The sequence below is a fragment of the Taurulus bubalis genome (assembly GCF_910589615.1).
Source record: "Taurulus bubalis genome assembly, chromosome: 15".
Classification (NCBI taxonomy): Eukaryota; Metazoa; Chordata; class Actinopteri; order Perciformes; family Cottidae; genus Taurulus; species Taurulus bubalis.
The window spans coordinates 3,535,421-3,548,797 of NC_136603.1; the positions used below are offsets into that span (position 1 = coordinate 3,535,421).

The 13,377-nt window shown below is 41.4% G+C and overlaps 1 protein-coding gene across 1 annotated transcript; it reads left to right on the forward strand.

Moving 5' to 3' along the window:
- Positions 1-6,937: 6,937 nt before the first annotated feature.
- On the forward strand, positions 6,938-8,133 carry cart3 (cocaine- and amphetamine-regulated transcript 3; the record flags this gene model as incomplete). Its single annotated transcript, XM_079231394.1, has 3 exons — positions 6,938-7,108; positions 7,603-7,686; positions 7,795-8,133. The coding sequence occupies 3 exons, from the start codon at positions 6,938-6,940 to the stop codon at positions 7,900-7,902; spliced, it is 363 nt and encodes a 120-aa protein (XP_079087520.1). The 3' UTR covers positions 7,903-8,133.
- Between the last annotated feature and the right edge of the window lie 5,244 nt (positions 8,134-13,377).

Below are 13,377 nucleotides of genomic sequence, written 5' to 3' on the forward strand. Positions count from 1 at the left end.
TCCTCTCTTTTGACATAAAACTCCCAATTTACCAAAAAGAAGACCTCATATCTGCTTCTGGGAAAACAAAAACAAAAGTAGACTAGGAAGTAATTATGCTTCAGAGATGTGCTACTGATGAGCGGAGGGACGGGGAGATGGATGGACGAAAGATAGATGGATGGATGGAGAGAAGTATAGCTGGATGGATGCATGGATGGATGGATGGATGAGAGAAGTATAGCTGGATGGATGCATGGATGGATGGATGGATGGATGAGAGAAGTATAGATGGAAGGGTGGATGGGTTGATGGATGGGTAGATTGATGGATGGAAGGAAAGGATGGATGGATGGATGAGAGAAGTATAGATGGAAGGGTGGATGGGTTGATGGATGGGTAGATTGATGGATGGAAGGAAAGGATGGATGGATGGAGAGAAGTATTGATGGATGGATGGATGGATGGAGAGAAGTATTGATGGATGGATGGATGGATGGATGGATGGATGGATGGACGGAAGGGCAGAAGGATAGACGGCCGGATGGATTGATGGATGGATGGGCAGATGGACGAACAGTCGGTTGGATGGATGGATGATAGATGGATGATGGATGGATGGAGGAATGGATAGATAGATAGATAGATAGATAGATAGATAGATAGATAGATAGATACATAGATAGATAGATAGATAGATAGATACATAGATAGATAGATAGATAGATAGATAGATAGATAGATAGATAGATAGATAGATAGATAGATAGATAGATAGATAGATGGAAAGCAGCTTATATTACACATACAGGACACAGATACCCACTGAAATAAAGAGCACATTCACAGTTGATGATCTGAGCACCAGAACTACGACAGGAAGCTGTCACGTTATGAACCAATGGACGTATTGCAAGGCGTTTAAAAAGCAATTAAAAATAAGAACACGGCGAGCATAGTGACTACTTTGGAGAATATGAAATACAAATTGAAGATACATATGTGAACAGATACAAATGCAGGATTGTGCTTAAGGCTGACGTGGCCTGACGTATTATATAATCACAATTTATTCATATGAGGAAGAAAATAATAACTTAAGCTGGACCATAATCCCCATTCTATTACTTTTACCTGAACTATTGTAGTGGAAACATTTCATGACACCAGCGACTCCACATATATGTTACATGCCGTGATTGGACACGGGGGGGAAGCACAGGTTGGAAGCATCGGGCTACTTTTAGGTCTGGAGACCTTCTTTTGGGGAGATTTCTCTGATTCTAGAGAAGTGGGTGTCGAGCCATCAGGGACCAGGCCGGACAAAACAAATGTAGAAGAAGAAACGGTTCATCGTGTTGGATTTTGATGCTCCGAGCTCTATTTGAATGCTATTTGAAGAACAGGAAATGCTCAGAAATAGACCTTACTGTCACATGCAAAAAAGACACAATATACTTATGTTAGTTTTCTTAAACTAATATGTTTACAGTCTGGCCCCAGAACCTCTTCCCCGATACCCAGAGACAGGGCAGTAACAGATAGGAGCATAACCGTGAAACAGATCTAAATTTGGACAATTAGCTTTCAGGGCCGTCAACTCTGTCAACACATGACCAACTGAAATCAAATTAATTCCTGATATAGACAGCAGAGATTAAGAGCTGGCTAAAAGCAGACCTAATTATACTGTAAATACCCCGGTACATGTGTGATGTATTGTGGTTGTATGATAGTAAAAGAGTTGTAAAATAGCAGCTCTAAACTCTCTGTGCACCAGTTTCTTTCTCTGCATCGTCCCTATCAATAAAATAAATGATAAGGAAGAGACCAAACCTTGGAAGAGGGGAAAAGAGAGAAACAGAGCAACAGACAGACAGAAATAACAATAATATAATGACACTATGGAGAAGAATGACAGTCATTTAGTGCAACTGTCCATTATGATGGAGGAGAATCTGGTGAGACGTCCAGGGTTTCAGTCGGAGCCGTTCAAATATCTGAAGGTGAATTTATTTTTATGACCCGAATGCAACGTTGTTGTTCTGAAGCCGCCTCCTTCAGCTCAATGTCACCGCCCGGCACAGCTGTTTCCCTTCTGTCCTGCTGTTTGCTGTCAACAGTGAATTCTCATCATCACCGAAGCGACAGGTGGGCTGCACCTGCTGTCGGGAGATAACTGGATCTGGTTAGAGACAACAAATACATACATCCGCCTATCAGGGGTTATGGCTTCAGTTATTGTTCAGGATGGAGGGCGATGCCATCAGATATGAACAGTTCCTCCAACACGACAGCTTGAGATGAGCGACTGCAGTTGGAGTCGAGAGACGACGTTTGAGAACTCATGTGATCCTCGTCAAAACAACGAGGATCACAAACCAGATCCAGAACCTAATAAAGTATGTTATGTGAACCGTTGACAAAGCAAAACCAAATATGTCCCATAATCCCCGTGGACAGAGATTCATTACAATGTTGTATAACTTGTGAAATGAATGTGAAGCTGTTAAAGTAGGATTTATTTTTCTATTTTGTCTTTAACATGTTGCATAAAAATAAAGATGCCGTGTTTTACATGTTACCGTAGTTGAAATATGTTTCTTATTTTGTCCGGTGAATGTAAACATTCTGAAAAAAGCGTCGTATTATATTTCTGCATCTGACAGAAATAACATTTCTTCTTACAATGAACACATTAACACCATAAGAACATGCTTCATTAAACATGTTTTTTCCTTTTTACAGAATGAACCAAAACGCAACGGCAATGAGGAAGATCTCGGCGAGATAATAATGAGATTAAATATGAAATTACATTTAAATCATGAAAAAAAAAGAAAAGGAAAGAGAAATCACGACGCTTGTTTACAAGATATTTGGCACAGAGGAAACCATAAAGTACGGCTTTGGATCAGGATGTTGAGTTAATTCCACCATCTTTGCAATTAAGTCGGAAAAAAAGTAATCGGCTACAATGAATTTGAAAATATCGGCATTTCAAAAATCCAATATCCTGCATTCCTAGTTTTAGCTCCTCGTCGTCAAACACGCGGCTGCACCTTTTATCTCTTGTGGACATTTGAGCTTTTGATATTTTGAAATGCAGATGGCCGATCACAGGAGCGTCACACCTGTGGATGATATGAGGTGTGTTTACCAAGTTGGTTATCAGGCCGGCTTTAATATCCAACTTGCAAAGTTGTCTCTGGATTGTTTCCTTCATCGTATCGTATATATGCCACTCGTAGTATCACACGGATGGTTTGCCCTTTGGCAAAAGCTTGATGTTTGAAACCAGTTTTCATATTATTTAAATGTTCTTCTGGGTTCATCCAGGTTAGGAGACACGGAAACTTGAGAAAATTATATTTTTTTTTGCCAATATATCTCCTGCTGGGTTTTTTCACCCCAGTTTAATGGAAACTCTAAAATTGCCTGTGGGTGTAAATGTGATTATCATTTTAATTCTTTGAAGAGCTCACGTTCCTCTGCGTGTCTTTCTGGATGTTTATGGAAATATTTTGTGATTAAGATGCCAGTGTGTGGGGTTGTTTCTGATACCTATCCTTGTTTGATTTGAAGGTGGGATGGATCAGCGGATCAATAAACTCTGTACACTGCTGGAGGGACGTTTGGGGCAACCACTACAAATTGTTTCTAACGGCAAAAAACGAGAGCTGTCCAAACCCAGAAAGTACCAAATCTGTTAATTATTTGTTCTCCAGTGATTAAAGCTGCACACTATTTGTAATGTAACATTAGTTATGTGAAAGAGTTCGCTCAACGTGATGAACCTACAAAAAATGGATGGGTTTCAGCATCTTTTAACTTTTAGGTTTTAGTTTTCACAGCGAGCAGCTTTACTGTGTTGGTTCACTCTCACGGCTCTCATTCACCTCGTCTTCCAGCCCCATCGCCTGGGCAAAAATGTTTGTAATCGCACATTTCTTCAAACTATGGATATGTTGAATGTTGATGTTTTTCCATTTGCTCAAAGGAAATGCCGTCGTATATGTTACTATTTAAAGGGTGAGGGGCGCTAGCGTGGATCCAAGCAGACGTCGAGCTCTCGCTGTTAGATGGGGAGGAGTTAAAACACGCTAATATCAACCTTTCGTCAGCGTTTTCCACTTCCTTCTACATCTACTAACATCAAAACAGGAAGGAAACGGCTAAGTAGTAGAGCCCGCCTTCTGCTTGACTTGATTGGCTGCCTGGGCCAAGCTTGACATTGACGAGTGGCCTGGCACTGAAAAGTTCTTACGGTATAAAAACATTTTGCGGGTGGCACGTTTCTAGTAGGCCGCCGTCTCTACTGACCACCAGGGGGCGACTCCTCTGGTTGTATAGAAGTATATACTTCATGTGTTAAAGCTGCATTCTCTCTACTGACCACCAGGGGGCGACTCCTCTGGTTGTATAGAAGTATATACTTCATGTGTTAAAGCTGCATTCTCTCTCCTGACCACCAGGGGGCGACTCCTCTGGTTGTATAGAAGTATATACTTCATGTGTTCAAGCTGCATTCTCTCTCCTGACCACCAGGGGGCGACTCCTCTGGTTGTATAGAAGTATATGCTTCATGTGTTAAAGCTGCATTCTCTCTCCTGACCACCAGGGGGCGACTCCTCTGGTTGTATAGAAGTATATACTTCATGTGTTAAAGCTGCATTCTCTCTCCTGACCACCAGGGGGTGACTCCTCTGGTTGTATAGAAGTATATGCTTCATGTGTTAAAGATGCAATCTCTCTCCTGACCACCAGGGGGCGACTCCTCTGGTTGTATAGAAGTATATGCTTCATGTGTTAAAGCTGCATTCTCTCTCCTGACCACCAGGGGGGGGACTCCTCTGGTTGTATAGAAGTATGTACTTCATGTGTTAAAGCTGCATTCTCTCTCCTGACCACCAAGGGGCAACTCCTCTGGTTGTATAGAAGTATATGATTCATGTGTTAAAGCTGCATTCTCTCCTGACCACCAGGTGGTGACTCCTCTGGTTGTATAGAAGTCTATATAAAGGACTCTCTCTCTTGATGTATTCCCTCAGTAAACATTGTAAACATGAGTTTATGTCTCAATCTCTAGTTTCAAGTCTTCTTCAATACAGCATGATGTTCATTTAGTAAATTATGGTCATTTAGAGTCAAACAGATGGTCACGATGACCACGCCCTCTTCTTATTTACAGAATTACAACAACCGGTTTGTAATTCTGGGGTTTCTGGGTTTTGACAGCTGCGTCAGTCAACTCTGAATATGATTTGTTCTGCTATGCCTGAAGGAGCGCGGTCTGAGGGCACATTGAGCCAAGTCACCGAATGTCCTCGACCATCGTTACGCCGAAACCTCCAGAGAAGCAGACCGGAGCGGGGAGGAGGCGTCTCCTCGCAGGACGCCGTAAACAAAGACTAATGAAGTCGTGTTGGTGAACGACATGTCGCCTGGTTGTTGTGAATGAAATGGTAAATCGACGTCTCGGTCATTAAAAGCGCGGCAGAGAGAAACATGAGTCATGCAGCCTCCAGCACAATCAAAGCTTCCTGCTCTCTCCATCTGCGGGCGATCAATGCAGAGAAGCGGGGAAGAGGGAAAAACTCACCAAGAAAAGGATATCGGCTCTACGGCCATTTGCTGGTCCATGTTGTGTGTAAACATTCCTCCTGTCCGTTGTTCCAGTGGGTAGGAGGGGAAGTGATATCCTGTGGGGTCCATGATTAAGTTAAACACAAAGTGGGAGTAATTTCACTTCCTTTTACTGCATCACCAACATCATTTTTCTCTGCTATGAAGTTGGTAATTATCCCTTTAGTGTGCAGGTTTATGATGATGCCAATGCACCCATAAAGACGTGATAAGCACAATGCTTAGTATTGTATAGCAGTAGTTTAAACACATCCTAAGTGAAACAACATTGTATAATAAGGTAATTTATATGTACATGTTTCTGTCTTTTTAAATGTATACAGATGTGAGTGTTTATTGCTAATGAGGTGGTCTTTGACAAACCAGCATTTTCCTTTCAATAATAACTTGATTACGGCCGGTATTAAAAGTAAATGATCCATTAGGCCACTCGATATATCACATGATATAAACAACTCGGGTGGGAGGCTCATCGCTGCTCTGGTTTCACTGAATGAAGAATAACAAGTCGCTTAATGCCAGCGCGGTTTTGATCATTTAGAATAAAAAGGACCGGCTGAGTCACCAACTTTAACTGTGGGAGAGGCTGCAGGACGCCATCCTGAGGTCAGAGTAGTATCATGGCCACGTGTGGCGTGGGATATACCAAACAAAGCATGTTGAAGTGAATCATTAAGTCTTTGTTCTGATTCCAATTATAATCTCACCCACACCAGCATATCATCTGCTATTTGTTTGTTTTGAAGCCTCCATCCTCCACTCAAGTAATCCACTACTTTCAGCTGTGTGTTGTTGTTGTTGTTGCTCAAGATTCAAGATATGTTTATTGTCATATGCACAGATAACAGACAGGTACTCTGTACAATGAAACGCTTATTTGCTGGGTCCTCCTAACACACAGAATTATAATAATCTTAAGGTAAAAAAATAAGGCACAAAATATAGTAACAGTATTGCACAATAAATAATTGCACAATCAGTGTATAAAGTGCACTATTGCATTGCTACAAATATACAATTCGTTGTTGTTGTTGTTGACTTTTTCAGGCATATTTTGCCCAGCAACTTTTACGCGATGACTCACCACAAGGCATCTGTTACGCATGACAAACAGGAAGGAAAAAAGAGAAAAGAATAAGGTGGAGCGAGCAGATGGCAAGGAGTCAGATAGAAAAGGTGTTTGGCGCGCGGGAGGGGAGGGAGGAGGAGGAGGAGGAGGAGGAGAGGGAGGAGGAGGAGGAGGAGGAGGAGAGGGAGGGAGGGGGGACTATTTGAGACGCGAGTGAGAGGGAGGGGGGTCCACACGCCGACCATGCAGACCACCTCCAGGACGCTCCGCGGGGCGCTGCTCTGCGCGCTGCTGCTCTGCAGAGCCGCCGGAGCCCAAGAGACGGACTCCGGGTCCGAGGAGGAGCTGATGAGCCCCAGAGCTCTGCGGGACTTCTACCCCAAAGGGCCGAACCTCACGAGCGAGAAGCAGCTGGTAGATTCATTAATATCTCACTTCTGCAAAACTTTAAGATCTTTACAACAACTAGATGTTGCTGGTTTTTTTGCACGTTACTTTGCATGTGTGTTGTGTTGATGGAGCATTTTTTAGGACATTGAGCTCAAAATGAACCAAACTGCTGCGTTTAAGATCGACTTCTTTTCTGTGCAGATCATTATTGGACATTTCATATCATCGAGTTGTGTCTTCTTTTTTGTTTCAAACAAAAAATGCATTTGTTATAATTCTATTGCATGTAATTATACAACATTTAAAACTTTTTCGTAATCCGCTAAATATATTGTGGGTCATTTATTTTTTAAATAAAAGCACATTTATTGTGAGTTTTTTGTCATTATAAAACATTTAAAACAGTATTTATTTTATTTGTAGGATCTTTTTTGCAATTGTTGTAATCAGCTAAATATACTATTTAAATAAAGGCACATTCATTGAGAGTTTGGTTGTTGCTTTGTGTATTTGATCAGCTCGGAGCTCTGCAAGAAGTTCTCGAGAAGCTGCAAGCGAAACGACTCCCTTCATGGGAAAAGAAATTTGGCCAAGTTCCAACGGTATGTATTTTACTGCGTTGATTCGTGCATTCATGTCGCAGCAGCAGGGGAGATGAATGAATGAATGAATGAATGAATGAATGAACCTCTGGTGCTCTGCTTCTCCAGTGTGACGTCGGGGAGCAGTGCGCCGTGAGGAAAGGCGCTCGGATCGGAAAGATGTGCGACTGTCCCCGGGGAGCCTTCTGCAACCTCTTCCTGCTGAAGTGCTTATGAGCCGCACCGGAAGTGGATGATGGAGGGAAGAAGAAGGAGAAGGAAGAAACATTTCATTCTTTTGTAATTACTGTCATATTTTGTATGATTCAGCTGAAGAGCAGGTTTGGCGAAAAAGTATAATTTAAATTATATTATATCACAGAAAAGATATGAGGATATTGATTGTGATGGACAGAAGATGAGAATACTATAAAGACCCATCCAGAAAAATATCCAGAACCACGTAATGTCTTGTTGTGATGTAGCTGATAAATTACCCACAATGCACAGTAAACTATAAAAGGGCCACATGCTGTTCATTAGCATTAGTAATATTCTAGTGTTCTTCATCTGAAGGGGAAATACATCCAAACATATGTCTTTTGAACTCAAACTACTTTGTTTCAGATGAATGTTTGTGTATGAAATCATAATGAAAGTAATATTATAATAATAATAAACATAATTATTGTTTTGTAAAGCAGTGGAGTGAGTGCATCTTCTTTTCATGTGGAAAAAAAACTTCTTTCAATGCGCATGTGTCGATTTTTATTTTAGAGACGACGTTAAATAGCTCAGTCAATATTTGAGGAATGATGTGGTTGTGACGTCACAGAACCTCAACAGGGTTGGTTTTTTGGGAGGAGAGAGAGAGAGAGAGAGAGAGAGAGAGAGAGGTAATAGGAAGTATTTATGTCTCACACTGAGCCTCACGTTCATTCACTGATGAAGAAACCTGCAGAAAACTGAACTAAAACTAAAGAACACGTCTATATTTAGGACTTTGGTGGTTTTGATTGACCAACATGGAATATGCAAAGAACATTACAACATACACTCAAATATTTATACATAAAATGTGTTTATTAAGGGTAACAAGTAGAAATGTGCACAGCTTTAAATAAAGGCAATCAGATGTATTTTTGGGGAAAAGGTATCATCATGTTTATCCCAATAGGTTTATACTTTATACGTATTATTGTTTATAATATACTTTACCTAAACTAAGTCAGGTGAGAAGACAAACAAAACAATTCCTTCATAAAACACTTTGAACATTCCACAAAATGAACATTTCTGTTCTGATACATTTAGGAGAAGTGGTCCACATCTGATAAGAGAAAATCTGTTTCTGCAGATTTAAAACATACAATTTCAGAAAACTTGTGATAGAAAAAGTTATTGTCTTCATGTAAGTAATGAAGTGGGGAAGTTTGAAGGCGATATCTATTAGTTCAATATTTTAACCCATTCACCTGGAGGATGAAAACATGAAAACATTTGAATGCAGTACTTTTACTTGTAACACAGTATTTATACACCGTGGTACTACGACTTTCCCCTGAAAGATTCATAATGAACTCTTAACACTCGCTGGTTCATTTTCCAAAATAATATTCTTCTGGACTCCAGGTGTTTTCTTCGTATTCCACATCACTGCTCATCTGGCCACCCTCCTCTTCCTCCACCCTCCTCTTCCTCCACCCTCCTCTTCCTCTACCCTCCTCTTCCCCCACCCTCCTCTTCCTCCACCCTCCTCTTCCTCATGCTGCCTGTCAGCCGCCATCAATAATGCAGCGGAGACCAGTACATGTTGACTTAGTCCATTCCTGTGTGTGTGTGTGTGTGTGTGTGTGTGTGTGTGTGTGTGTGTGATGTGTGTGTGTGTGTGTGTGAGAGATGTGTGTGTGTGTGATGTATGTGTGTGTGTGTGTGTATGTGTGTGTGATGTATGTGTGTGTGTGATGTATGTGTGTGTGATGTATGTGTGTGTGTGATGTATGTGTGTGTGTATGTGTGTGTTTGTGTGTGTGAGATGTGTGTGTGTGAGATGTGTGCGTGTGTTTGTGTGTATGTGTGTGTGTTTGTGTGTATGAGATGTGTATGTGAGAGAGATGTGTGTGTGTGTGTGTGAGAGAGATGTGTGTGTATGTGTGTGTGTGTGTGTGTGTGTGTGTGTGTGTGTGTGTGTGTGTGTGTGTGTGTGTGTGTGTGTGCATGAGATGTGTGTGTGTGTGAGAGACGTGTGTGTGTGTGTGTGTGTGTGTGCATGAGATGTGTGTGTGTGTGTGTGTGTGTGTGTGTGTGTGTGTGCATGAGATGTGTGTGTGTGAGAGAGACGTGTGTGTGTGTGTGTGTGCATGAGATGTGTGTGTGTGAGAGAGACGTGTGTGTGTGTGTGTGTGTGCATGAGATGTGTGTGTGTGAGAGAGATGTGTGTGTGTGTGTGTGTGTGTGCATGAGATGTGTGTGTGTGAGAGAGATGTGTGTATGTGTGTGTGTGTGTGCATGAGATGTGTGTGTGTGAGAGAGACGTGTGTGTGTGTGTGTGTGCGAGTGTGTGTGTGTGTTTGAGTGCGTGAGAGAGATGTGTGTGTATGTGTGCATGTGTGTGTGTGTGTGTGTGCCTGGGATGTGTGTGGGGGATTCAACATAATATGTAGTTTGTGTCAAATCACACGTTTTCCCTGTTGGTCTTCTTGACGACAGCAGCTTCAGGAAATCACCGACAAAGTGACACAGAGAAATGCTCTTCAGGTTCTTCCTCTTGGAACATTTCAATGGTTCTTCAAGTGACTGGTGTGGAGGAATAGCTTTGAAATTGGTCCGGCATCAAACAAGAGCGCTGCAATGTAGAAAGTAGTCAAAGTGCTTGTTTTTGCCTCAGACTGTTGTCTTAAGTGTCTGAAACAATCCATGAAGGACGTAACGGGGAAATGAAAGGTTTCTGCTCTCGTTCTGACGGAGAACAAGGGTTCTATATGTTCCAGTGTGGCCAGCGGATATCCACGCTAAGCTAATAAAGAGCGAGGTCATTGTGGGTGGGGCCTGCTCCAACGTGATTGGTCAATACCACTCAGACTACAAACAGACACTTGAACACTGTTTACAGATTCTACATGCAAGTAATTAATACTTAGTTAGGTTTAAAAGTCAAAACAAAAAGAAAATACTTAATAGTTATTTTATTTTTCTCTCACCTGTTTCATTCATTATTATTTTTTATAATCTAATTTTAAGTGCCTCACCCAAATCAATCAGATTCTATTTATTTAAATGTGCCTTCTGGCAGTAGTATACAAATGAATATATAATTATGAGGATAAATGTACTGAATGCGCGTATATAGCCAGCTTATCCAGGGAATTTCAGTTAGCCTGTGCTGGAGCATGTTAAGGGATTTGGATGTGTTGCTATGGTGATTTTTCCAAACTTGCTGGGTGGAACCGAAAAGCCTGACCTGCGTCATCTTATCCTGAAAATGATCCAGCTAACTCAGTAAACCAGCTACGAGGAACGGGGCCCAGGTTGAAAAACACAGACGTAAAAAAAAACTCCAATCTTGTTCATTCGTGCTCGTTTTGAATTCAACTGAGGAATTAAAAGCACTTATAGATCCACTTTGTCCCATTAAACAAACCGCCGGTTGCCCAGACTCATTGACGGCGGCCGGGCCGGCAATGAGACAGTTTATCTTCCTTCCTGAGCGGCAACACTTTCTCCAGACAGCGAGGATTTGTTATCGATTTCTCGGGGGGGAATTACCTCTAATTCCGATAGGGATTGCATGTGTGGATAAAGGGCTCTTTCTCACTCAGCGAGACACTTCAAAAACCCGCGGCAATGAACCCGGTCGGGTCTAAACGTTTGTTTGTTTGTTTTCGCACGTGATAATTTGACAAGAGCGGCGAAGAATGACGGATTGAGACGGTGACGGAAACGCCGAGGGGGGAAAACAACGAGATGAGAGAGGAGAGAAGAGAGGGTGATTGAGAGAGTGATGGATGGAGATGCGGAGCGGGGTGACGAATAAAAGAGTCTGGAACAGAGATCTCTGAGGATGACATCGTCGGGTGTGAACCGCTCGATGCTTCGCCTCCACACGATGCTCGAGGCAGTGGCGTGGATTCATAGCGCGGGAACCTCGCGTGTCTACGTCAAACCTCACACACACTCGTATCTCTTTTCATGAAAAATGCTGTAAAATCATTTTTAAAAAGGTCGGGGCCTGTACAGCACTTAAGATGCGTACAATATGAAGAGTTTGATTTCCAGATGGTGATCGTTGTTTATGCCACACATCTCTCCAGTAGAGGAATCTAGCAAAAATATAATTTAAAGGGACAGTTCACCCCAAAATCAAATACCCAGATTTTCTTTTTTTTTAGTGCTATTTATCAATCTAGATGATTTTGTGTCCTTCTCTATATGTGACTCGCCTTTTGGTGCTAAAAGCATCAACAACAACAAAATATATGCATACATACATCTGAAAAACATGTTTATTTCTAGAAATCATGACCTGTCACTCAAGACAATCATCATTACTTGATGTTTGTAGTTTCATTATGGATCGTTGGAAGAAAATAGTTCCAACATGAAACTTTACAGGCTGCAACATGAAAGACAATATATACATATACATATATATAATAATAATATAAGGTCTCACTGACATCCGGCAGCCTGATAAAGACTTTTTATTTTAATACTTCAAACATATTTTGATACTTCAGGTGTTTTGAATGCAAAACTTGCACTTGGGAGTTATGTCACCTTGATGTTGTGCAACTTTTACATAAAGTGTCTAATTCCATACGAACGTGCTATTTTTCAGAATTGTGCCTGCGAAGTTCTGCTTTTTGTGTTTATTCAATGGAGAAATACATAACACATACATTTTTTTAAAGTGGCAATCTTCAAGCTTTTCATTTAAATAAATGTCTCTTAATTTAAGTCAGTATCTTTTGGGATTGAGACGATGGCCGACTGATGAAAGCATTGCAATATATATATATATATATATATATATATATATATATATATAAGCAGTATTATAAACAGGGTGTTTTTCCTGCATGGTATACCAAATGTAAACATGCACATCATTCTGAAGAAATAGTCAAGTCTTTCTTTATTTCCCTCAAATGTAAACTCTCCATCATGTAGAAATCCTATAAATAAAATAAAAAAGACCTGAATACTTCTTCCACCACCGGCGTTGACATTCAGTATTCAGACTAATGGATTAACAAATAAATAATAAAGGGACCGATTGTAGAATTCAATAATGTGACGAAACTAAAAGGTCAAACTAAATCAGTTCCTACATTATTTGTATTCTTTTCCTTAAAAGGTCAAACTAAGGTCAACGTCTCTCTCTCTCTCTCCAGCGGTGAAATGTGGAATGCCGGCTTTTGTTCGAGTCCCAAAATCCTGAAATAAAAACCGAGCCCCCGTCTTGAACGCGTGTCCATCGGCGCTCAGGCCGCCCGGCGAAGTGGAAGCAGCTCGGTGCAGTCATGCGAGGAGGCCCGCTGAACTGTGGTGATGAGGCCGGGGGAACCGACATCCACAAGAGCTCGGCTCCACGCGGAGGGTCGAGCGTGAATGTCACTCAGATCACGGAGGGTTTTATGATTATGATTAATCGGGGCTGTTATTTAACCGACCGCCAACGAGGCGAAAACACATATTTGCATCGTCAGAAAC